The 25,871-nt window shown below is 35.4% G+C and overlaps 2 protein-coding genes and 1 non-coding gene across 5 annotated transcripts; 2 read left to right on the forward strand and 1 right to left on the reverse strand.

The window, feature by feature from the left end:
* Positions 1-2,217: 2,217 nt before the first annotated feature.
* On the forward strand, positions 2,218-6,058 carry LOC116031503 (uncharacterized protein At4g15970-like). 2 transcript variants are annotated; one of them, XM_031273729.1, is made up of 4 exons: positions 2,218-2,522; positions 2,773-3,210; positions 3,859-4,224; positions 5,262-6,058. In XM_031273729.1, exons 2-4 carry the CDS (start codon positions 2,911-2,913, stop codon positions 5,790-5,792), a joined length of 1,197 nt encoding a protein of 398 aa, XP_031129589.1. In that variant the 5' UTR covers positions 2,218-2,522; positions 2,773-2,910; the 3' UTR covers positions 5,793-6,058. The 2 variants fall into 2 exon arrangements, with proteins under 2 accessions (XP_031129589.1, XP_031129588.1); XM_031273728.1 differs by having other exon boundaries at positions 2,218-3,210.
* Positions 6,059-7,263: 1,205 nt separating this feature from the next.
* Positions 7,264-7,337, forward strand: TRNAV-AAC. The gene has a single exon. It is a non-coding gene; the product is annotated as a tRNA-Val (tRNA).
* A 1,095-nt stretch (positions 7,338-8,432) lies between these two features.
* On the reverse strand, positions 8,433-25,820 carry LOC116032574 (TATA-binding protein-associated factor BTAF1). 2 transcript variants are annotated; one of them, XM_031275207.1, is made up of 30 exons: positions 25,704-25,820; positions 25,509-25,589; positions 25,152-25,372; positions 24,859-24,953; positions 22,489-22,706; positions 22,258-22,312; positions 21,544-21,625; positions 20,499-20,836; positions 19,746-19,854; positions 19,015-19,609; positions 18,182-18,314; positions 17,956-18,024; positions 17,163-17,374; positions 15,962-16,202; positions 15,580-15,750; positions 14,885-15,310; positions 14,363-14,806; positions 13,985-14,104; positions 13,425-13,907; positions 12,239-12,777; positions 11,657-12,149; positions 11,509-11,577; positions 11,058-11,162; positions 10,761-10,985; positions 10,421-10,684; positions 10,288-10,337; positions 9,764-9,873; positions 9,599-9,681; positions 9,196-9,405; positions 8,433-9,107 (listed from the first exon to the last, which is right to left on the reverse strand). In XM_031275207.1, the coding sequence occupies exons 3-30, from the start codon at positions 25,201-25,203 to the stop codon at positions 8,937-8,939; spliced, it is 6,162 nt and encodes a 2,053-aa protein (XP_031131067.1). In that variant the 5' UTR covers positions 25,204-25,372; positions 25,509-25,589; positions 25,704-25,820; the 3' UTR covers positions 8,433-8,936. The 2 variants fall into 2 exon arrangements, with proteins under 2 accessions (XP_031131067.1, XP_031131068.1); XM_031275208.1 differs by lacking the exon at positions 25,509-25,589 and having other exon boundaries at positions 25,704-25,805.
* Between the last annotated feature and the right edge of the window lie 51 nt (positions 25,821-25,871).

Here is a 25,871-nt window from a genome sequence, read left to right on the forward strand (position 1 = left end):
TAATTCGCTAAACGCTGTTCAAATATTTAGGAGTTTTCAAAAGTGATCCATTTTATAGTTATACATTGGATGAATAACAACCACAAGCCATTAAATCACAATGTCTACAAATGTTATAAAAAGTATCATGGCCATGAGAAGTTGTCAAATAAAATATATGCCACAAAAAATGAAACAATAAACTAACTAATTTGTTTTGGTTCTCAAAATACTTAGTATTAACAATATTCCCCCACTAATGCTAAGAAAATTAATTAAGCTTGAACAAGCTAAGAGGACCTGAGCAGCCCACAACGGGTAATACCCAATACTCGAAGGACTATTATTAGAGGTTGGTATTAACTCAAACAATAAACTAACTACTTTGTTTTGGTCTACAACTGAATACTTAGCATTAATTAACATCAGGGGAGATAAAGGAGTGTTTATTTATAATTCAAAATTTTCAATTTTGTCAAACTATATCCTAGAAGTAGATTCCATGTAATTGGGGAGCTTATCTTTAGTTTGCCTATGATAGAATTCAAACTCCTACCTTGTTATTGGAATAAAATTTGAAATACAAATACGCATCTAATATTAAACTTAATACAATAAAAAATTAAATTAAAAATAACTCACGTTAATCTTCATTAATTAAACTAAACACATAAAATGTAATAGTTCGTTGAAGCATTTTTTGTACGTTATTCACTTATTTGTATTACAATTTCGTTGAATATATAATATTGTTACATATGACATTATTCATTTCTGATATGTGAATGAATATTATAAATGGCTGGCATGACTAGTTAAGTGGGCCTCTAAGAGACTAAGATAGTAAAATGGTTATTCGTAATAAACCCGGCGAATTTTGTGCATAATGATTAAGACCTCTATACAAGACTATAAGGTGGCTATATTCGTAATAAACACGGTGAATTTTGTGTATAATGACTAGACCTATACGAATTTGTTAATGATTCGGTACGATAACTGATGGATTTAATTAACTTAGTAGACCGAATTAATAAACCTTGTAAGGAATGATGTAAATGAATATGAAAAATAGGTGGAATGATGTAAATGAATAGGAAAAATAGGTAAAACGAGTGTAGTAAGGTCACTGAGACCAAATATTGTATTAGATCGTGGTTTGCGGAGAAGGAGGGATGGTCGCCGGAGGACACGGGTGCGAGCCATCGAGAAATCCGAGAAGTCCTTGCCCTCATAAGAATGGAACCAATTGCGTCCGCCAGTATAGATAATTCCTCGTTGTGAGCTTGATGGAAACAAAGTGGTGAGCCGCCGTGAGGGCGTTGGGAGTCACCGGCGGTGGTAGTAATTGTTCCATCGGAGGTTGGTGCTGCCATGGCTTTTGGAGAGAAGGAAAAATCTTAGGAATTAAGGTGGTAGACGGCGGAGGTTGGCATACGGGGTCGAAGGGAAAAAAAAAGGAAAAATAATTAATAATTCGTACGCAAAAAACCTATCGCAATTGATACCAGATTAGACAATGGATTTGAATTTCCTTAACCAATTACAGGGAGAGACCTTCTAACAGAGACTACCAAAGGACTCTCCTATTCTACAGGTTATAGTTGAAGACTAAAGTGAAAATAAAAATAATATGTTTATTTATATATTTAGAACAAAGTGAAAATAAAAAATTAAAAATTTAAAAATAGAAAATTAAAGTAAATTATGATTTTTTTCTTAAAGGAATGTGTAATTACATAAAGTCACCCTTGTTATATGAAGTTGTACCACGTTGTCTATCACTGATAAATTCAAATCTAAAAAACTCAAATAGATTGTTCATTACTAATCGATTTAAATTAAAAATATTTAACACATATATAGTGCGCTAACATTTCTATTACCATTCAAATGAGTGGTCACAGTTTTAAACTCCAATGGTGAGAGATTAGTAGATTACAACCCTTATTCTAAGAAAATTTAAATTTCTTGTTTGCATCACCGCATGAATAGCCGAATTGGTCATAGAGGTGAAATTTTTCACAAAAAAAGCTAATAATTAAGTCTCAATCGTTACAATGTGAAGATTATTTACCCCTCAAAAAACGGGTCGTTTTGATTTACCTCTTCAACTAGTCATCATGATTTACTCCTCCACAAGCTAATCATGATTTACTCATTCATAAACTATCAATACTATGCATCCCCCTCGAACCAACTAGATACAATTGTTCTTGTGTCTAACATTGTATTGATTATATTAATCCTCAGTCAAAAAGAGGACGGTGCCTAAAAATATGAACAATCGAGAACATAATCATCATTTACTGCGTGATTTACGTACGGGTAATTAAAAGGTACGATTGGGATTGATCATTTCCCCCCTTCACAAATCACAATGCAAACAATCAAAGTATCCAACACAAAAGGCCCCGTAACGGTCCCCTTTAGGCGCCATTCTCGTGCTGTAAATCGTAATCAACTGCTGATTAAACGCCTCGCCGACCGCCACCGACACCGGATCGGAGATTTTCCTTCTCGCTCTGCCCCTATTCTCTCCGGTATTCTATGTAGATTTCTGCTTTTTCGGCTATTGGGTTTATTTTATGTGTGTGAAATTATGCATGCCACGTGTTCGACGAAATGGCCCAGAGGGGACTGCTATGCTTGTCGACTAGTTTGAGCTTCTCACGTGTGAGACTATTAGTGTGGTTTGAAGTTTGATCTTCTTGGTGGATTTTTTTTGCTCATGGTAGAATTTATAGGCGTTAAAACTGCTCTGTCTGAGCTTGCTAGAGTGTAAAATTCCAGGTACGGAGCTGAGGTCCAGCATTGTCGTCTGAAACCGAGCTGAGTATTGGGCTGGTGTGCTCCCCTGCTCTCTTCAGCCATGTTCTTATGGTGATATAGTGTAAACTGTGTAATGCGCCTTACTGAGAGGTCTGGGTTATGCCCAAAATTCAGAGTCCGGAGATGATGAACTTGGGGAGTGGAAGCTGTGGTAGAAAGGCTTTTGAGACCTTGGGTGACCATCATCACCACCATAAGCCTCACCATTTTCATCACTTACCTTATGAAGTTCTTTTGCTTGTGCTCATATTCTGTGCTGTTAGCCTTTCCACTCTTGTACTTTATCACTGGTCATACTATATACATTTGTCTCCAAATTCTCTTGCTCATGTATATTCGCCAAATAAGGCTGAGCCAGACGCCTTTTCTGCTACACCTCATGGCAATCTATACTCAATGGTAAGTGATGTATCCTTCTTTAAATATAGCTTTCTATTTTGTGGTTTATACAGAATGATAGCCTGCTAGGTGTACTTCCAACAATTTGTTTAGGAGAGGAATTTGTTTGAATTAGCATGTTGTGGTTTCCATTCTTCACTGTTTTAGTGTCAAAGGCTAACTGGTTAAACTTTGATGGATGAGGCATTTTATTATGGTAGCAACTAGCAAAGCAAAGTTTCACCAGCCCTGGAATTATGAACATTTTAAGTACTGTCTTTAGTTTCTAGGATCATTTCATTAGGATTTTCTCTGGGGACCTTACTTTTATGGAATTTCCCCCTTTTCAGGTTGTATTACATATATGAGCATCTTTTATCCGTTGATGGTGTATAATGTTTTAAGGAAAATTGGAATTGTTCAACTCTTTTAGCTCATTAATTGATCTAAAATAGGAATCTTTTACAAAAGGAGTTTGGTATTGTCACTTTTACATTAAATTCATCATGAACTTGCCATTGTAAAACACTTCCAAAAGTGAGAATGAAATGTGTTCTGAATAAAGTTTAAGTAGATTAGTCCTTTATAGTAGCTTAATGAAAGTTCAATAGTGGTATGCTTGCTCTTCTATCAGTCTAATTATGGGCTATTTATTTTTGTGCATGCAAGGCAGGGGAAGGCAATGACTTGGAGAAATTATTGAAAAAGACAGCTTTTGTTGATAGAACTGTTATCATTACAACTTTAAATGCAGCATGGACATCTCCAAACTCTGTTTTTGATCTCTTTCTAGAGAGCTTTGGAATTGGGAATCAAACACGCCATCTTTTGAATCACCTACTTGTGGTGGCTCTAGACCAAAAAGCCTATTCTCGTTGTTTGGAATTACACCCATACTGCTATGCTCTTCATACAAATGGCATGAATTTTACTGATGAAGCTTATTTTATGAGTTCACGGTATTTGGAGATGATGTGGGCAAGGATTGATTTTCTTAGAACTGTTTTGGAGAAGGGATACAACTTTGTTTTTACGGTATGTCAAGTCATTTTATCATGCCTCTTTACTTGGATGCACCTGAATATACTTTTCTGTTATGTAACTGATATTAGGATAGTTTTAACACAACCTAGCAGTTCTTCTCTTTTGTTGGGTATTTTTAAAGTGGAATTTTCGAGATTTGAAACTATAGATATATTTTATGTAATCAGTATGTTTAAAAATCTTATGACTATGAAATACTTAAAGAAGTTTGGATTTTTTATTTTTATTTTTTTTTTATTTTGGGGGGGGTGGGGGTTGGTGGTGGTGTTTCATTAATCAGTTTTAGATTTATTAACCTACTTGGCGGCTACTTATATTTATTGAGAAAATTAATTAAGAATGGACCTGATTTATATTATGCTTTAACTTTTTCCTATCGTTGAATAAGTGTATTTATTTTCTATTCTTATTTCTTATATCAATATCTTTCTTTTAGAGCCACTATTTTAATGTATGTTAGATAATGCTCTATTGGCTATTTGCTTAGTTTCTCCAAAATTAAAGTTAGTGGTGGCTAAAGCATCTCTACAAGAAGATTTTTAAAGAACATATGAAAACCTACTTGTATAATTGTCTTGGAGATCCTCTTTTCTTTACCGTTGCATCCCCCTGGTAGGTTTTATTGAACTCTTATTAAAAAAAAGTTGTCTTTTCTTTTAGATTCATTTCCTTTATTGCATAATAAGTATTGTAAGAGGATTGGAGATGAATTGTTAGTCCAAAAGTTAATAGAAGTTATGAGGGCTTGGTTGGGTGGGTTATTGTAAACTATGCCCTATCATATTATGTAGCCAGTTTGATGGAATGTTCCATTTACACCATTTTCCTCGAACCATATATCATTTGTTTTACACATTCTGGTCCTCTATCATTGGACTTTAAACAATGATGTTTGCTAAGGTGTGTAATAAATCAATGTTACTAATGCTGTTGTGAGAATGAGATCATTTGTAGGAAGCGCATACTAACTAGCTAGCCATCTACTCTGATCTCAGGTTTTAACATATTGCTTTTTTCCTCTCGTGTAGGACGCTGACATAATGTGGCTTCGGAATCCATTTTTGCATTTCCATGAAGACGCCGAGTTCCAAATTGCGTGTGACCATTTCTACTCCAACTCATCAGACCTGAACAACCTGCCCAATGGAGGTTTTAATTACGTAAAGTCAAGCAGGCGCACGATCCAGTTCTATAAATTCTGGTACAACGCAAAAGATTTTTTCCCAGGCAGCCACGACCAAGACGTACTTAACCGAATAAAGTTTCACCCCTACATCAGCACCGCACTTGGGCTGCAAATAAAGTTCTTGGACACGAAGTTCTATAGTGGATTTTGCGAGCTTAGCGACGACGTTGATGCCGTTATCACAGTCCACGCGAATTGCTGTGTTGGTTTGGAAAACAAGATTCATGACCTTAGGCTTGTGCTTGATGTGTGGAAGGAGTACTTGTCTATGTCTGATGAAGAGAGGTCATTAGAGAATCTGTCTTGGGGTCTTCCTCAACTTTGTGGAAACGTTGGAGGAGATACTGCACCAGACAATTCCACAACGTTGTAAGCAATGTTGCTCTCTATTTAGCTATATATATTAAGATAGATATATGTAATGATAGTATGAATTAGTATGTGTTGTATTGCTTGTGTTGTCATATACGGTGCTGGCCCCTCCTGAACTAGTATATCAAAGAAGCTTAATATGAGTTAATTCCACTAGAGGTCACTTATCTTTGGTGCACATTTCAAACTTAGTCTCATACTATCATTTGCGCCTTTTAGCATCGCAGACTATTAGTTTTTGGACACTTTTAGTCAGCTTAATATTTATCTAAGTGTTTGTTGTATGTTAATTCAATTTTTGTTTTCAAGTATTTCATTTAAGAAGTGTCGAACCCTAAATTTAAAGACAACACGCCTACTACTAATTGAGCTACCTTAGTTTTTAATGATATGTATGTATAACAATATATTATCTACTTCTATTAAAACATTTACTATGTACGATGCATACAAGCATCTCTAGTCTAGCTAACAAATGAGCAGCACCATTAGCTGAGCGCTTCACAAAACTAAAAGTTACATCTATAAATAAAGAAAGACAAGCAAGCACTAATAGCCTGGAAAAGTAAAGCATAAGGCGTTACGTTCTGATTATGAAGTTGAGTAACAAGTTGTTGAGCATCCGTTTCAATTATAAAACCATCATACTGTTGTAGCTTTAACCAACTCAAAGCTTCCTGAGCGGCCATCGCTTCAGCTACGCGTGGTAAACAAGTTCCTTCCCTTCCCACAACGCCAGCCGCCACAAAACCGCCCCGATGATCACGAACTACCCAACCCATCCCCATCATGTTCAACCCCTCCCTCACCGTTGCATCCACATTCACCTTAAGCACCCTACGCCCCGATACCTGCCGGTTCGCATTTATCATATCCATTCCCCTTCTTTCCCCATTTTTCAGCTCACGCACCCCTCTCCACTCAAGTAAGTAAGCCAACGAAAACCTCACAACATCCCTTGGGACTAACATTCACATCGTTCCAATTTTATTTTATTTTTTTTTTTTTTGTTTCTTGCCTCCCAAATACCCCAACAAATAAGAATACAATGACAAAATTCCCCTTTTATTTGTAAACTTATGAACATTGTCATTTATCCAACTCCCAAATACCCCAACATTGCCACTAACGACTTCGGTCTAGTTAAGAACCCCCACCCTTGTTTGTTTTCCTAACAGTGCCACCACATTCATATCATGCACTCGTCTAAAACCCATCCCCAAACTGCCTAGGGACACACAAATCCGCCTATCTCTTCCACCTAATTGAGTTACCTTAGTCTTTAATAACTTGCATATATAATAATATCTTTTGTATATACTATTAAACTGATGGTACCAAATACAATAAAAGAAGTATATATTGTAAATATTATCAACAAGATTGAAAATGTATTATAAAAATTAGATATATACACATGGTTTGAAAACATTAATGAATGAGTTTAATATTTGAAGCATCCTATCACCAATGGTGTCGTGGTGTAGTTGGTTATCACGTCAGTCTAACACACTGAAGGTCTCCGGTTCGAGTCCGGGCGACGCCACTTTTACAGGTATCCTTTTTGGGCAATACTAAGAATTCCTCTGCTAGGAATAGGTTGTTCGACGCCTTTACACGAGTTGCACCCATTGTGATTGAGTTGAAACCATTGTGTAATTTGTCACATGAGGTGCACCCATTGTGATTGAGTTGAAATCATGATATAATTTGTTGTTAATATTGCACACCTATTGTGATTTAGTTGAAACCATGGTATAATTTGTTGTTAATTATCCAAGGTAGACCATGGTATAATTTGCCTTTAATATTTACCCCAACAACATCTAATTACAATTCAACGCAAACGAAATGCTATTTGCTAACTGCTAACTTGCTAAGGACTATCACCGCCCATCTACTATACATTGGCAAATAATTGTAAGAATCATGGTCCACATAGCTGCGTGGATTATGAAACTATGAATTCAATATTGATTTTTAATATGCTGCATTATTTAATAATATATAAAAAAAATCATGTACCTTATTTATTCAAATAATATACTATTAGTATATTAAAATTTTCAAATTGTACTTTTTATTTATAGTTCACACAAATGTGTGGACCATAGTTCATGGAATAATAATTGTTATACATTTTCACCAAAATATATTTTACTGTAGTAAATTGGAAAGCATTATATTGGCACCTTCAATAATATAATGCTGATTTGAGAACACATAGTATTTTTATACGCTTGGATAAGCAATAGCAAAAGACATATTTTCTATTTACGGTAAATACTTGAGAATGTTTTTTTCATTTAGTATGTCATATATTAACATTTAAGTTTAAAAGTTTATATTTTCTTCACTCATATTACCTCAATTTTCTTGATCAAATTCAAGTATACATCTTACTTTGACCATTGGTCTTATATGTTTTTAATACTCATACCCAATCTCATTTTATGCTCTTACATTTACTTATACTTTACATTTTCTTTAAAGAAAAAACTAAACTAAACTTGACTAAAATTCAATGCTTAGAGAGGAAAAAAAGGACCATCAAATGCTAAACATTTTGGTATAACAAAGAAAAAAATTAATTAAAGTGTACACTCAAAATCTCTTAGAATAGATGATTTGGGAGGAAGAATTTGAAAGTGTAACAAAGCATAAATTCAACTAGAATTCGGAAGATACAAGGCAACAAAAACAAATCATTTCAGCAAGCTTCATATCAAGACAATTTTGTTTTTTTTTCCCCCTTCTTTTTTGAAACAAATAAAATTAAACTCCTCAATGTATATACAAGATAGAATTCAAAAAATTTACAAAAATTCCCTCCCCTATGTGTCTGCCTGCTCCAACTAAACCACAAAGTGCTCTCCAAATCATGGACATGTCTAAGTTAGCAGCCTCAAAATTTGATTGATTGATTGCATGTCGAGAAGGAAAAAAATTTAAAGAAACAAACTACTAGCACTAATCTTCAAAATTTTTGGCCACGACTCCAGGAATATACACTTTGTACAAGGCATGAATGAAGATAAAAATCAGTGCTTATCTCCAAATTAGCCATAGAAGACAGTAGTGTACCTTTGTTGGCTCTCGCATACTGCCAATAAAAAACATATACGCAGAGCGGGGCTAGTCGGATTCAACCATTTAGCTTGGCTAAAAAGTGGCTCAGGTTATACTCTTCACTGTACTGTGATTGATCCCAAAGTTCTTCCAATCCTCCAAGAATGGCTTTTAATCCCTTCCCACCACGTGTCAATTTTGGGTCCCCTTCAAATTTGTCATCACTACTCTGGGATACATTCGGAGCCTGAAAACAGATAGAACACTAGTGTGAATGGTGAAGAAATACGAGTCTGACGGACCAGATACAACTGAAATTTCGATGAAGTGCAAACCTTTTTGCCATCTGCTGGTGTAAAGAGATCAAGCAGCTGGTCTGTATTCATGGTCTTCAAACTAGCATTCTCTGAATTAATCACAGCATTAGCAACAGACACTTTGAACCTCTGGAGGCTCATTACTTTCTCTTCCAAGGTCCCTCGCATTATGAGACGATGGACATGGACCACTTTTTTCTGGCCCAACCTATGAGCTCTGTCCATTGCCTGGAAAAGAGAGGACACAATCATCAAAATCAGTCGGCAAAGCAATGCCAGTGCACAAACATCTATGAGGACAACTTTTTTTTTTTCTTGACAAAGGTAGTAAAGACTTTGCCGTTCACTGCCTAGGTACTGGATCATGTTCATTGTTCAGTTAAAAGCCTAAAAGATATACATACAGGAAATTTGTTTATACCTGATGATCACGCATTGGATTCCAGTCATGCTCCATAAATACAAGAGTATCAGCCGATGTCAGGTTCAAACCAAGCCCACCAACTGCAATAAGTTCCACACTATTAAGTTTTAAAGAATCACATGCTGCTATACTTCATGGCAAACATGTAATATATGCACTTACCATGTGTTGTAAGGAGTAAGACATCAATTGTAGGGTCAGAATTAAAGGCTTTCACAATTTCAAAGCGTTTGTCTGGTTCAACCGATCCATCCAACCGCAAATATGTGACACTGGTCCAAAAATAAAAGGCGCATTTAGAAAATGGAGAGACGAATTGAAAGTACAGATTTTTGTTTTGGTTTCTCTGATCCCTTCAGTATTTGTGTATTATGGGTGGTACTTCCTCCGTGTCTTTAAATGATACATTAATACATTTACTTATCCAAAAAAAGAAAAAAGGTAAAATACTTCAACAAGAATTAGATCTTACTATTGCACCAAGAAACTGACAACAGAAAACTATTACAATTGTGTCTCAGATCTTAAAAGTAGAATTCATAGAAAATCATTAGTCATGTATTTGCAAATAAGCATGGAAACTTTCTTGGTTCTCAGTGGTTTGAAAAAGATGGAGAATTCATGAATTTTAGTTCATAAAATTAAAAATAATAATAAAATTAAATAAATAAAAGCAGAAATCTTACTTCTTCATCTGAGAATGAAACAAATCCTTCTCAATGATGTCCAGAAACGCCTGCATTGCAGAGCACAGTCAAATACCAAGATTGAGGGAAACTTTTATTCCATTAAATCTGATTAGAAAGTGGCAAGAGTTACTTTATGCTGTGCAAATATCAATACTCTATGCTGCCCAACATTAACAGGGCTGTCTGAACCTGAAGCATCAATTCCAATTCCACACTCTTCAAGAATCTCCTGGAGGGCAACCAGTTTAGGAGAGTGATGAGGTTTATGGAGTTCGGAGACAATATTGGAGCCATTAGGAAGAAACGCTGATAGAACTGATGAGACAGATTCTGAAATTTTTTCGCCAAGCACTAAAAGAGGATGACTACAAAGTTTTAACAAATACTGGAGTGCCTGAAACATCAACACGACAGATATCAGGCAACTGAAAAATTGAGGTACAGAAGACTACTCTCCCTTACGGCCTTACCTGGAAAACATGAGTAGATGCTTTGGGTGCTTCACTTCCTTGTCCAGTATCAGATTCATTGACCTTCACCATGCTGGAGATTTCTTGCTTAACATCTGAACCAGAAAACTGTTCATAAAGTTTTAGCTGAACAGGACTCAAGTCACAGTATCTGTCTTGGATAATCTTCTCTGGCAAATCGGATAAAACTTCTTCCTTTGTTCGCCGAAGAAGGAAAGGCATCACCTGTAAAGAGATCTTTTAGAGAGAACCTCTACAGCCATGAAATTAATCCAGACACAAGTGAATTAAACCCACCTGCTTATGCAATGCTTCCATTGCAAGTGCTCCTGCTTCAGCATCCTTGGCTGAACATTTGGGGTCCCTGGCAGCTATCAGTGGCTTTCCATAGGAAGCATGGAACTGTTATATCAATAAACTTGGTGTCAGAAATGGTATAGAGACAAGCTTACCAAACAAGGGGGAAGAGGGGGGAGGAATGTTACAGGATAGAATTATAGTACGAACTAGTCAGCAAAGGTTCTAAGTTACAAAGTTCAAGCCACACGAGTCAAACAATTAATATGGAACAGAATTAATTAACGTTCATTATTCAAACTTCTCCAACTTCATCATCACCAACATCTACTCATGATGTATATACACACATGAGAAGAGCAGGAAAAAGAAAACACAATTAAACAAAAATTTTGCAAATAACAATTGATAGTCAGGGAGTACAAGTGGTAAGCAAATATAAGATTCTTACTTGTCTCTCTGTTCCCAGGAATCCTGGCATGAGGAAGTCAAAAAGAGACCACAAATCCAGTACATTGTTCTGCAATATTCAGAAGTATTTGTCATGGAAACTTAGAATTCATTTTAAATGCCAACGGAAATTCACATTGACAACAAACCTGGATTGGAGTACCACTCAATATGAGACGGTGTTGTGCCTTCAATTGTTTCACAGCAAGAGTGACTTTTGACTTTGCATTCTTTATGATATGTCCCTCATCTAGAATACAGTAGTTCCAAAAGACTTGTCTAAGAGAGTCAACATCTTTGCGGACAACATCATATGATGTAACAATAACACTATATCTATTAAACTGAGACCGGAGAGATGTGCGCTCTTGAGCAGAACCAACATATTGGAGGGTAGTTACTAGAGAAGCATCAATAAACTTCTCTATCTCATATTCCCAGTGACCAACAAGAGTCGATGGACATATTATAAGAGATGGTGGGAGATTCTCAGCAGTATTTGCAGCAACATGCTCTGCAATATCAGATGCCACAATGGCTGATGACTGAAGGGTCTTGCCAAGCCCCATGTCATCACATAAGATGCCATGGAGATTAAATCTCTTCAAAAATGCTAACCAGTTAATACCTTCCTGTTGATACCTGAAATGATAAGAAAGCAATCATTAGTCAGAACATAAGAGCAGTATATGGAAGCAAGCTTCTAAAATGAGAATTTACAACAAAATTACCTTCGAAGAGTCACTTTTAGTTCAGTTGAGAGCTTGTAATCATCAATGTGTGAGTTGTCAACCAGTTGCTCCAAAAATTTTACATCTTCTTGATTCCTGGATAAACGGTCACTGAGGCCAGCAGGGGGAGAAACACCACGTGCTAATGGAAGCAAAGGTACAAGTGTGGCAAAACTATGTGTTACACTCTGTCTCACAGAATGATCAGAATCACTCATGCATCTCAAAAGAGGAACTACTAAAAGAGGAGCATAAGGAACCAGCTCCACACCAAGTCCCTGAACTAGCAAGTTGACAAGCATGCCAGCCCCTTGTCTAGAATGAACTGAGGTCATATCTCCTAACATAGGGACGACATTTTCAACTACTGCACTCATCACATTCACTGCCATAGATTTGGCCAACGTTGTGATACATCTAGATGCAGCTAATCTCACAGCCACATGAGGATGGCAAACACATCTAAAGATACATGGAAGGAGTGTGAGAAGTTTCGATCTCAATGTCTCATCCAATAAAGGAGCAATGGAACGGACCACCTGCCAGTAAAAAGAAAGGCCAAGCTAAAAAAAGAGATGAAATGTTGAAGAAAATACAAGAATTTGTTTGTAGTAGAGCACAAGAAATGGATATAATTTATCAAAGATCCAAAATAGCATAATTTTATAAACCTGGAGGTAACAGTAAAATGCTAACTGCAATACCAATCTCCAATTCAATCTGCATATGGTACAGTTTTTCTGCTTTATACCTAAGTATGCATGATACTTCTATTGCCTACACAAAACTAAGTGCACAAGAAAATTCTTTATATATTTTGGCATCTAAAAGCAATGTTATTAAGGGGTTTTCGATTCCATTGAAGTATATCTCGCATGACAATTCTTCAGTTCTTTTGGTATCCGAATATTACTGGGGGGCCCTTCTGGCTCCATACAACAAACTAGAGCATAGGTTTCAGATCCCAGCTTTTCCATTTCTGGTTATAGTTTTAATGGTCTTGGAGCAGAAAAATTCGTAACATTGGGGAAATGTTGAATATAAATAAATCATGTGTGTATAATATTAGATCTACATAATTATACGAGGTCGCTCTTTGATTCAAGGATTGAAATTATAGTACTTCGGTAATTTTAATTTTATCAGAAGAAACATGTAGTAAATAATTAAGGTGAAGTCCATTTACCTGAATATTATTTATCAAAATTTGAGGATCAGTTACAGAATCTATAGCTTCAGATATAAGTTTCTCATCTTCTGGGTTCAAACGCTCAACATTTCCAGGCTTTAAGACTTCTACCAGGCAATCCCAAAGTTTAGGAAGTTTGTCAAACAACGAACCACCAAATTTCTCACATAAACATTTCAAAGCAAGCTCAGCTCCTCGTCTGCTAATGAAGCCCTCAACCTTTGATCGATCATCACCAGGGGAGAGCATATGAACTTTTGATTTCTGCCTGTTATTACTGCTTCTGAAGGACAGAAGACCTTGCTCTTCAATTTTTTCAATAGAATTCAGAACTCCAGCTTGAGGGGTCTCACAAGGATCCATGCATGTCAAACTACAAAGATTCTTGATTAACTTATCATTAGGTCCAGGTTTACGGCCCATACAACAATAGATGAGCTCTGCCAGAGCTTCAGCTGCCTTACTTTGTAGTATTTCCTCCTATAATATTAATAAAATACAAATCCACATTAAATCGAACTGTTTCTCAATAGAATGGTTTTACTTGAAAATATTACCTGTTCTCTTTTGATAGATGCCATTAAAGGTAAAATAATTGGGTTGAGTTTAGCCGGAAGGTTAGACATCCAAACAACAGCAGCGGCTAGCAAAGCTGAGACAGTAACATGCAAATTATTCTGCAATTGTTAAAAATCCCGCCACCTCCCCCCAAACCCCCAAGTCAGGCGAAGGAAGGGAAGGACAAGATATACAAAATTAGAGATCATAATTGTAAACTATCAGTTTATCAAAACAAGGTCTAATCTACCAAAATGAACATTCTAGCAGTAAAGGAATAACTTCCTAAACTAATCAAAAAACAGTTTATAAAGGGGTTAAACACTTCCCTTATTCATTCACATAACGAACATTGGCAGATGAAACCAAAAACATACCTGAACACACTTCAAATATCCAGCAGTTGTCAGAACTCTTTGTTTCAGCGACTCTAATTCATCAAAAATACTCCGTCCTGCAGACTCTTCCCCAGTGGTAATATTATTTAAGAAGGAAAGTTTAGATGCAAAATTCACTGCATCATCTGCACTCAAACTTTCCAGGTCAAGCATAGAGGATGACAATATATCTTTAAACATTCCAGATGCCTCGGTACCATGGTACAGCTGACGAGCCTCATTGCGCATTTTCTCATATGTCCTAGAAAGTTCAGCATATGGAAGAGCTGAATCTTTTGATGGAAATGCAGGGTTTGTGCAAGCTAACAAATCTAACAACCTTTCCCCAAAATTACTTGAAATGCAGGTAATAACTCCCTCGGACTTTGATATGTCCTTGAATTTCAACTCTTTGAACCATGAAACTAACAGCATTGAAGATACCTGTAATTAGCACAAAACAGATTGATAGTCATAGACATTTTTATAGAAAGCACTTCAATAAGAATATATGACCTATACCTGTCTTTGAACGCCAGAGAAAGAGGCAAGTGCATTCCATAACGGGTCAACAACATACTGAAGAGAAGAATCATCCAACTTAGAAGCTAAAACACCCAATGCCGTGGCAGTAACAACACGTGTTTGGGTAACTGATATGTCCACATCACCACCAACAATTATCTTTCCAATGTGGGTGGAAGTGTCCCCATTTTTCTCCTGTAAACTAGTACCTTCGGCTGAACCAAAGCAAATGTTTTTGTAGGGGTCACCTTCAGGCTTCACAGCTCTCATCTTCGCAGCTGCTTTAAAGTGACTTTTACGAGGAAGGGCCACTGGCCAAAACATTTTTGTAGTATCCAGAGGTGAACCATAAGGAGTAGTTGATAATTCTATCCAAAAAGAAAAATATGCCTTTGCAGCATCCGTCAAGTCATTCACTGGGCACTGAAATGGATTGGAATTGAGAAATTCATGAACACTAGAAAGTACATCTAAGAAATAGTCAGAATGAGTGGAAAGGCATGGCTTGACATGAAAATTTGATGAGACTTTCCATACAAGTAATATGCTCACCAGAGATAAAATGAGGTATAGAGTGCATAAAGCAAACACATGAATAGTAAGCTTTTGTTAAAGAAGAACACTAAAACATAAGCATATTATGGCAAGAGGTGATTAGAATATCTAGTATTATGCATTCATCGAATAGCAACCTGGAGAAGAAGCCTCCAAACTCTACCCGAGCACTGCAAAATCTCTTCATTCGATTCAAGCAGTAAGTTCTGAAAAACAATCCGGAGGGTATCACCCAGAATAAATGAAGGCCAGAAAGAGCCAGAAGCTTCACATAAGCTCCTCTTGCGCCCAGCTTCTAGCAAACGCTCCTGCCCAAAAATATAGATTGTTACAACTAATATTCAATTTTGGCCAGCATATGGAGAAATTGAACTAAAAGACTAAAAGAACATATTATGTAAATATTGGTAAACAAAGATGTTTTAAAAAATCAACAGAATATGTGTGTGTGAGAGACATATATGAAAGGAACTAGTATATGCACATCATAAAAGACACTTCAATTGAGAAAGGGTCTACCAAAGTGCGGATGGCTGCATAACGGACAGATGTGATACTATGTCTCATAAATGGCCACAATCTTGGTGCCAGAGTTGACAGCATATGGGGATTCTCTAAAGAACTTAACCCTTCTCCAATGTCATTTTGATAAACAACTTCATTCAGATTGAGATCTTGTTTCTCCAATGATGGCAGGTTCCCATAGCCATTTGGAATCATCCGCTCTTGAGAATAAATTTCCGCCAATAAATTCATTACACTGCAATTCCAGAGGGATTAGAAAAATAAGTTCCACTCATTCAGATTAAACTGTTATAAATATCACATCAGAAATTTGTATTAGCCCACAGCTCTTATTGAGGTAGAACAGAAAAAAGGGCAAAATGGTACTCAAGAAGGATAAAATACTCCATAGAGAACATAAAAATAATATTTCACCAATGGTTATGCTTAGCAAAATTTTTAGATCCCAGAAATAAGCAAAAGAGAAAGCTGAGGACATTGCAATTGATTGAATGCTTCACTCAAGCTATGCTAGACCATGTCCATTTTTTTTCACCATCTATTTGCCACTTTTCAACATAGAGCAATAGAGCTTTTGACAATTCAACCTTCAAAGCCAACTTTTTGCAACAAGGATAAAATCCATTTATTCAAGCTGAGTCAAAATTTGCCGAGTAAGGAGAACAAAATCAAATGACAGAAAAATCAAAAATATTAGAACTGTAGGAAAGAGTACAAGAACTAATTTACATCAATTTTAATAGTATGATACAAGTAAGGCTAATAAATGTTATGTTTTAAGGATGGCAACACATAGATTTCTATTTGTGTTGCCATCCTTAAAACCTAACATTTATTAGCCTTACTTGTATCATACTATTAAGGCATTCCAGATTCTATTATTATTCAGTATTCTGATAGGTCCACCTTCTATTAAGGCATTCTAGTTTCAACAATAAGTCTAAGTATATTAAAAAGGCACACCCACGCAAACAAAGGGCACCGAAGAAAACAACATCAACAACTATGGAGTAAATTTGTGGTTGAAAACTGTATACTGAAGAGCTATAAGAGAAAATTATCAGTTCATCACCAAATGCCATAAAGCTAAATATTTGTCTGAGCGATTAGGTTGAAAATAAATAATACCACAAGATTCATGACAATTTAATTTTTTTATAAATAAGAAATGGCTCGCTTAAAAACATACACACACCTGCTAGTAGATGGGCTTAAATCATCTAGGTCAAGTAAAATATCCCAGAGCAGCATAACAATAGAATGCAATATTTCACTTTTTAATGAAACAATATCAGCTGCAGTTGGTATTAGAGCATCTGCAGACACTGCTCGAACATCATCGTCAGCATCCTCAAGCCCACTTTTACATGCTGGGAGAACATAGCAAAGCAAATCATGAAGCATTTCCTGGTGTCAAGGGAAGAATCAGACAATCAATTAAAGTGGAATTCAAAGATTAAAATTTGAAATATTACATCAAATAAGAAGCAAAAAATGGAAATCAGAGAAGGAATATATACACACACACACACACACTTTCATAAGTTAAGAGAGTATAAATTAAAAGGGTCAACAAAATGTATGAATCATCGTTTTGCTAATAGTCCACACTAATAAACTATTAAGTAATTATTTGAAGGCTCCTAGAAAATGCAGGGCACAAGAGTTCTAAGAGCCAATCCATGTTGTAGAAATATGTAAATCCATTCTCCCTAAGAATCTATCCAAAGACAAGTACATCTTCTTAAGGCCCTTGTCAGAAAGTCAGTACAGACAACAGTCAAATATCAATAGAAAACTGTAGTAGGTAAAAAAGAATGAAAATTGAATCTAGGCATGCAACATTTTAAATTTCAAATCAACAATTGACATACTCCAATAACAAGAACCAGCTACAATCCAATAAGCCAGGGAGCATAATGAGGCACAGAGGCAGTTGATACTACATATTTTTATCAGAAGAACAATATGTGACAGGGTAAAGATACCTTACGCACGGCAACTAGATACTTGATCCCCAAGAGGCTACCATGACGAATCTCCCACTCCGGTCTATGCTGAAAAGAACGCAAAGGAGCTTATTAAAATAAATGTGAGAACAAGAACATATTCTGAGCAATCATATCATTCTTTACTTATCAATTCATATCATAGTCTAAGCAAATTTACAATCCGTATTCTTTAATAATAAAACAAAGCTCATTTCATATTTACCTGCATTTGCAGCAAGATACTTAGTGTCTCGTACACTAAAGTAGGATGCATGTACTTAAGCACAGCACCTAATGCTTGAGCACATGTTTCTCGAACAGGTGCAACAACTTGATCAGAAACATAGTCCCCAAAACTGCAGTGGATGAATCAACAAGAGGAAAAAAGAGAGGTAAGCAATTTTTGGACAGTTTCAACATCAACAAGGAGCTTATGAATGAAATTAATTCGGAAGTCAAATGGCATTTCTTGTCACTTACATCATCCACTTACTGTTTGTTACTTTGTTTCATGAGAAAGCTCAATTTTTACTTAGTTATTATTACCTACAAGATTTATATAAAGCCACTCTTTCTACCATCAGTAATAAATCACTTCTAGAAAAGTTGTAGGATTGATAAATGGGTCCTTAAATGCAATTTCATAGTGTTCCTCAAGTATAAGAGCTTTTCCCCTCTAGTGTAAATTATCTTTGAGTTACTCCAGATGCTCTTTATCATTTTGCTCCTGCTTCCATTCTGAGTAACTGTACCTCCTTCAGAGGTTGAAATTTTGCACCAAAAAGTATATATTCAAAAACTATCACCTTCATAATGAGATAATTCAGGGAACCTAAAGGTTTATGATACGCAATAAAAAGAAATTTACGTAGTAAAAAATAGTCATACAAGCCCAGCAAACCAACAGAAGATTGCTCACCCCCACAAATACTTGTAATTAATCTCTCTTTATTTTGTTAGTCAAGCTCCTTCCCATTATTGTGAATGGATGATTGAATGAACACTAAGAGAGAAGGTTAAAGTTCAAACTCAACTCAAGGATGGAAAATTTCATACCGGTCCAGTGACAATATACACAAGAAACGAATTGCACAGTCTTGAAGAAATTCAGAATTTTTAAGCCAAGAATGCCTAGCCAATTTAACCAAGTTCATCAGCTCACAATTTTCTGGAAGATTTCTTGGTAGATCCATCTTTTCTAAGGAAATATTGTCCTCACAGGAGCTCTTTGCCTCCACCATATAATTATTGAAAGAACTTTCACTATTGGAATTAGACTGAATCTCCATCTTCACAGAGCCAACATTAACTTCACCATTTTCCTGCCTTACTGGCAAATTCAATCCAACATCTTCGACTTTCACTTGAATATTGTCAATGTTACCAACCATGCTGGCAGAAGGAATTGTATCCATCACAAGAGGTGATGCATCTTCAATCTTAGGCTTCTTAAAAGCTGGCTCAGATTCATCAAGTGGAACTTGTATATTCAAATCAATTACACTTTCCTGCTTTTCAACAACCCTGTCTTTTAAAATAGAACCTAATCCAACATCACCGCTGCGATCAGGCATAATAGCTCCAGCATTTGCACCTTGATGGGTTAATATCTCTCTTAATGCCATTACACTGCCATGACGAATCTCCCATACTGTTTAAAAAAAAAAAAAAAAAAGCACACACACACACACACAAAAACAAAATTAATAATAATGAGTTCTTGTTCTTCTCTCACAAGAAAAAAATCATAAAAATCCTACATGTGATAGCATTAAATAGCTGCTTACAAGGATCAAACATATCAACCATGAGTTGTTCAACAAAACATTGAAAGGGCCAACACCCATCTGCATCACTCTCTAGACCATCTTCATCAGACACAGTATCCAGATGCATCTGCATTGAAACATGTTTCTGAGTGATACTTGAGGTTGGTCCGGCAAATGTAGAAGAAATAAATTCAGTACAAACTTCATGCGTCCAAAAAAAAGACATAAAACCACATAATTGATACTGATGGAGGCAGTCTCAAATAGAAATTCAGTATATGCAAGGGTTTAGATACAATGACCATACAAAAGATATAGGGAACACGAGAATCAGCAGAATAACTCAATTAACACAAAATTACCAAAAAAAAAAAAAAAAAGATTGATTTCAATAGGGAGTTATGCACAATACTCAGAAATAGTTGAGTCCACCTTACATTATACCCTACAATAGATCACTTGTAGCATACTAGCATTCATGGTTAGCATAGACTAATACAGAGTGTCTGAGTGTGTTAGTATGTATGCAAGCAGGGGAGTTGAATCCGTGTTGGCGTGTGTATCTCTATACATACACACAAGTGGGCACAAACATATATAAATAAACATAAATAGTGGTTAAGCACCATGTTTAACAATAATATTTTGTTTCTTTTTCTTCTCTTTTTTTTTTGAGTTCAATAAGTTGGAGCCCATACAAATGCATGCTCTATCTGTAACTCCTCTTTTTTAATAATTGACAACTGGGTTTGGTAGTAACATTCTGCTGACCTTATTAGAGCCCGATGCATCAGATTGGATGCCCCTCGGTGAAGTCATATCTTGTGGTTGGGGAGCATCTGGTTCTCCATCCTTGGACCACCCTTTTGTCTGGTCTTTTGAACTAACTTTTGCCTTTCTCTTTAATAGATTTAGTTCCCTGGCACTTGGCCGCCGAGATTTGGCACTTGGTACCATGTTTGCAACAAAGTGCCTTATATTACCTTGGGGCCTTGGTGAATAATAATGAGAAGAAACACTAGTAACTGGGGAATTAACTCTCTGCATCACCAGGTCCTCATCTCTTATCATTTCATTGACATCCATGAACTGCTCACACACATCTAGCCCTGTATACAAGAATGATGACAGTTAGTTTGCAATTTATATTTCAATTTTCAGTACCTCAACTAAATGGTGAAATGAAGTAATGAACAACTATGATGTTAGGCAAATACAGAACAGGCACATTTGTTATCAATGCAAAAGCCACTATATTAAAGATGAGCATGCTTATAACGCATATTTCATTTCTTTAGTTGATTATCACATACTACTGAATCCCCTGTTTTCTCCCCAAGATATCTTTCCATTGGTTTCTCTATAATATTAATACCTCCTTTTTCAGTTCATCTAAACCATCATATCCTTCAAATGGAAAAATACCAACATCAGATACACATCAAAGATTCTGAATAGAAGCCCCAACTAAGATTGTTCAAAAATAACTTTTCATAAAGAAATGGAAAAAAAAAAATGTTAAGAAACCTACATAAAGAGATAATGTTAATGCACTTGGAAATGGCTTAAAGCAGTGAGCACTGCTTCACTTAGTCTAGCTGAACACTTCATACACATCCATGGCAGGTGCAGGCTAGGTTAATTGGATGTATACTTCATATCATTATCAAGATTTAAAAGAGGTACTATGTCAAAAATTTAAGGTTAAACTGGCAACATCAATGTATACACAGCCCAAAGTGGAGTTTCCAAGAAACATAATGACTCAGAGTGAGCTTATTTGTGAAGCATAAACTACAAATCCATGCTGACTTACCCAATCGGCGTCGTAGATTTTGTTTCTGTCGAGCCAATCTCTCCTTTGGGTTCTTGCTGTTGTCAGCTGGAAGATCATACTCCTAAAATAAAAACAATGAATGCATTCATGACACATGAATATAGAATGGAGAAAATTATGGTTTAAGATATACATGAACTTTAAAGCACTTCTCTCACACTCCATGGTTGATATATATTGTCCCCACAGACATACCTTTTAGAAAGGGCTAAAAATAAGAACATTCAGTGATTAGTGCATCTATCAAATTCATGAATATTGTTTAAACCATATATCAAATTCATTTATTATTCAAAAAAAAAAAAAAAAACTCCATCTTTTTCCCCATTAAACACTAATTTCATAAAAGAATCAATAAGTTTCATGGATAATGATCATTCATGTGTTGCATGGGATATGTCATAGTAATTTTAATGTAGTTCGTATGCAATATGTCTATGTTATTATTGACCTATATGCAACTAAAATGGCAAATATATTTCATTATTTCCTATATTGGTCCCTTTACTAGATTACCTCAACTATTTACATTACAGCCTCTACCTACGGGATAAAAATAGAAGGGAGAGAGGGATATCAGGAATTCAATTGAGAAATTGATTACCTCCCTCTCATGTTTGTTCTTTCAATTAAGGATATTGTTACCTTAAGAGCATGAAATTTCAGAACAGTTGTCATGAGAATTTATGTTACCTGTCCCCCAGATGCCAATAGAGCACCGAATTCCAGTACTTTGTTTAAATCAAAGCTGACACAATAAAATTGTAATTAAACAGTGAGTGAAATGTTACAGCAATTCAAATTCAATAACAAGCTATACAAATAAGCAACATTTTTAATAGGGATTAGGAAGATAATGGCAGGGCACATAAGAAATATGTTCTGAGACAAGATTAAGAACTTTGCAGAGTACAGGGCATTAACCTTCCAAATGAAGTGCTTCCTGCAAGTTTAGGATTACATTTATCCCATGCTACTAAATCTTCAACAGAACCAGAAACCCCAGATTCTATCATTTTCTTCTCAACAGAATCACATAAATCAGTCAGAGATGTATGCTTTACATTCTCTGCAATTGCCCCAATGGCATGAGCAGCAGCAACCCTGGTGTCCCACTTTTTGCTTCGTAGATATTGTGAAACCTACAATCAAATTCTAATTAGATTATATCATTCAAAGATATTGCTCCAAATACACATTATTAAGTAAGCACTTCATATCTGAAAAAGGGTTATAGCAACCCTCAACTGGACTCAACTAAGCCTTATCCAGAGGTCAGTAGAAATAATTCTCTTTATCCAATCAGGTTGAGTAATACTCATAATCAAGAAACAAAAAAAAAATTGCCTTTATTTCTTATCACACTAAAAATTTTTAGAGAACACGAAATCTTTAAAATAAATAAGAGAACAAAAGGAATACAATTTATTGTTCCTCTGGTGAAAAAAAATATATTTAAAATAATTTATTACCTCAAAAAAATTATAAAACAGGCAAATCCCTTCGCAAGCACAAAAGAGGCGGTTTATAACAGCATATTTGGTTCATGGAATAGCATTCTCGGAAATAGGTCCCTTCCATTTCTCAGGAATAGCTTTTTTTTTTTACATTACCTAATTTTTCCTTACCTATTTTTGTTAAGTATTATAAATGTATTCTATAATAATAATAATAATAATATTATTATTATTATTATTATTATCATTATTATTATGTGCATACATAATTTTTATGAGTGTCGAGTGTACTTTTGTTTTTTGAATGCTTATTACATTTCTATTCCTTAACCCAACCAAGCACAATAATACAAGTTCTAAACTCTATTCCTTTCACGAAGCAAACAACTTAATGGAATAGTATTCCTAATTTCCTATTCCTCCAAAACTCATTCCATGAACCAAATGTGTAGTAAAGGTTTAAGCAGCTTTAATCTATAAATAGATGCCTAAAAAGTGGCTCTATCCCACATAAGATGTACCAGCACTGTTCTACTTCCTCAACAATTGCCATGAATAATTAATTCATCACTCCTTTTATCTCAAGCAGGCATTAGGTCATCATATATATGCCCAGGCCATCTTAACTACTCTCACTTAGTTTCCATATTTGCTACTGTAACTATATCCCAAGTACATATGCTCACTTGTCATCCAATTTTTTTATGTTTAGAAATCATCGTATTACTCCATAGTATTTATTTACTTTATTTAAAAATATAAAATTAAACATTGAAATTAATATTGATTTTTACCTTTTAAAACTTTTCTAATTGGATTTCAAGTTAGCAACTTCTATGTTTTCCCATTCACCACATGACTACCTCTTATTAACAAGAAGCTTCTATCCCAGATGGACACCATTCCACAAAGCCCTAATAGTTGAAAGAGGAAAGTAGGATTTGTTAATCTATTATCTTTTTTTAAGACCCCTATTCATATTCTAAAAGATCCATTCAAAAACAAAACAAGAGTAATGCATCTAATGAATGGAATACTTACAACTAGATTAGTAAGGAAAAAATGAGAGAAAAAACTAATGCATGATGGCAACAAAGAAAGGAAATACATACTATACACTTCATCTTGTTTTCCAATTCTATTGGTCACTTCAACTATCCATTTCACCAAAACATACCATAAAAAGGGGGAAATTGAAATTTCCAGTGCTAGTATTATCAAAACAAAACTGCAATGTCAACTATCATACAGGTGGTTTTTGACATAAATAATTTTATCTAACTATGGGAATTATATACTTATGAGCTACTTTTACAGGTTTGGCAAAGATCATGGGTTGTGGACCGTACAACACTTTTTAGGTAACTCCAGTCAATAATCCAAAGTAACTTGCAGTTGGTTATGTATTATACACAATCATAATCCATAAGCATAAGATAGTCAAACTGGGCCACAAACCACCACATATAGATATCAGAAAAACATTCACATTTTCAATTTATTAAGGAATATAAATATAATGTGCAATAAGTATGACTATTTTCCCATAAAGTTTAACTGGGATAGTCATAGTAATTTTAGAAATTACAGTGGAGATATCTGTTGTTTTTTTAAAACAAAATGTTGTACAAGGGTAAAGAAAGAACATTTTTAAAATGTTGTCAGATAACAAAAATCTTGAATAGTGTCCAGAGTATATCGAAAAACAAAATGAGTACTCATAGTGCCAGGTAAACGTATAAATGTATTAAATAAAAGACAGCCACAAACGGTTGTGCTAAGTGACGAAATGGTGTAAAGAAGGTGATTAGAAAAGTGAACATTCATAAAGCCATACCTTACTTAACAAAGAATTCAAGTCCTGAGGATGTGATTTGGCTATTTCCCCAATCTGTTTGGCTGCTGTTAACCTTGTTGCTTGGGTTGACCCCGCTTTAGTTTTGTTAAGAAAAGACACCTCATTTCCAGAAATTCGAAAACACAGAGAACAAAATGAATACCACACACAAGCAATTCAAGTATCACAAATTCATTGAACATAAATACAGAGAAACCAAATAAACAGTTTTGTTTTTCACTATTCTGCCATACATAGATTTACATAGGGCAGGAAAGAAAAGCAAAGGATACTGTCCAACAAAGTTAGCAGGCGATTGAGCCGTGACGATTGCTGCTGAGCCATACTGCTCTGCTATCCCGTTCCAAGGTTTATGTCCAATCAACCTCCCCAATACTCGAAATCAACAAAACACAAATCAACCGCCGCCATCACACAACATTTCCAATTTGGATTCACTTCATGACATGCATCTCAGTCGTGCAGTGCCATAACTGACACCACCATAAATAATCTAAACATTCACAAAACAGAGAAGACAAAAAAGACAATCAATTTACATAAATAAAGACCACATTAAGACGGTATTGTGCTCGGAGAAAAAGATAAGAGACTCAAATTTCCCACCAAATTACGAGATTGACACTCACCAAAATTCAAAAACAAATTGGCAGCTCACTGAAATTTCGCGCAAAAGGATAGGAATTCATAGAAACGATTTACTGATCCTTCTGAATAAATGTAATTATAAAATGAAAAAAGTGCGAATCTTAATCAGAATGTAGAATACAAACATAAATATATGCATATAGAGAGAGAAAGAGGAGGATATAGAATAGGAGAACCTGGAAAAAGATCTGTTGCAATGTCTTCTTCCTTCTGCTGCTTTCCACGATTAGGCTGTGATGAAGTGAGGACGAGGGTTTCGATTACACGATAACACAGAGTGGTGACCTCATTTTATAAATTTCTTTTCTCCAGATAATCCTGACCCGACCCGAACACGTAATTTC

This window comes from Ipomoea triloba, chromosome 10, assembly GCF_003576645.1.
Source record: "Ipomoea triloba cultivar NCNSP0323 chromosome 10, ASM357664v1".
Taxonomy (NCBI): Eukaryota; Viridiplantae; Streptophyta; class Magnoliopsida; order Solanales; family Convolvulaceae; genus Ipomoea; species Ipomoea triloba.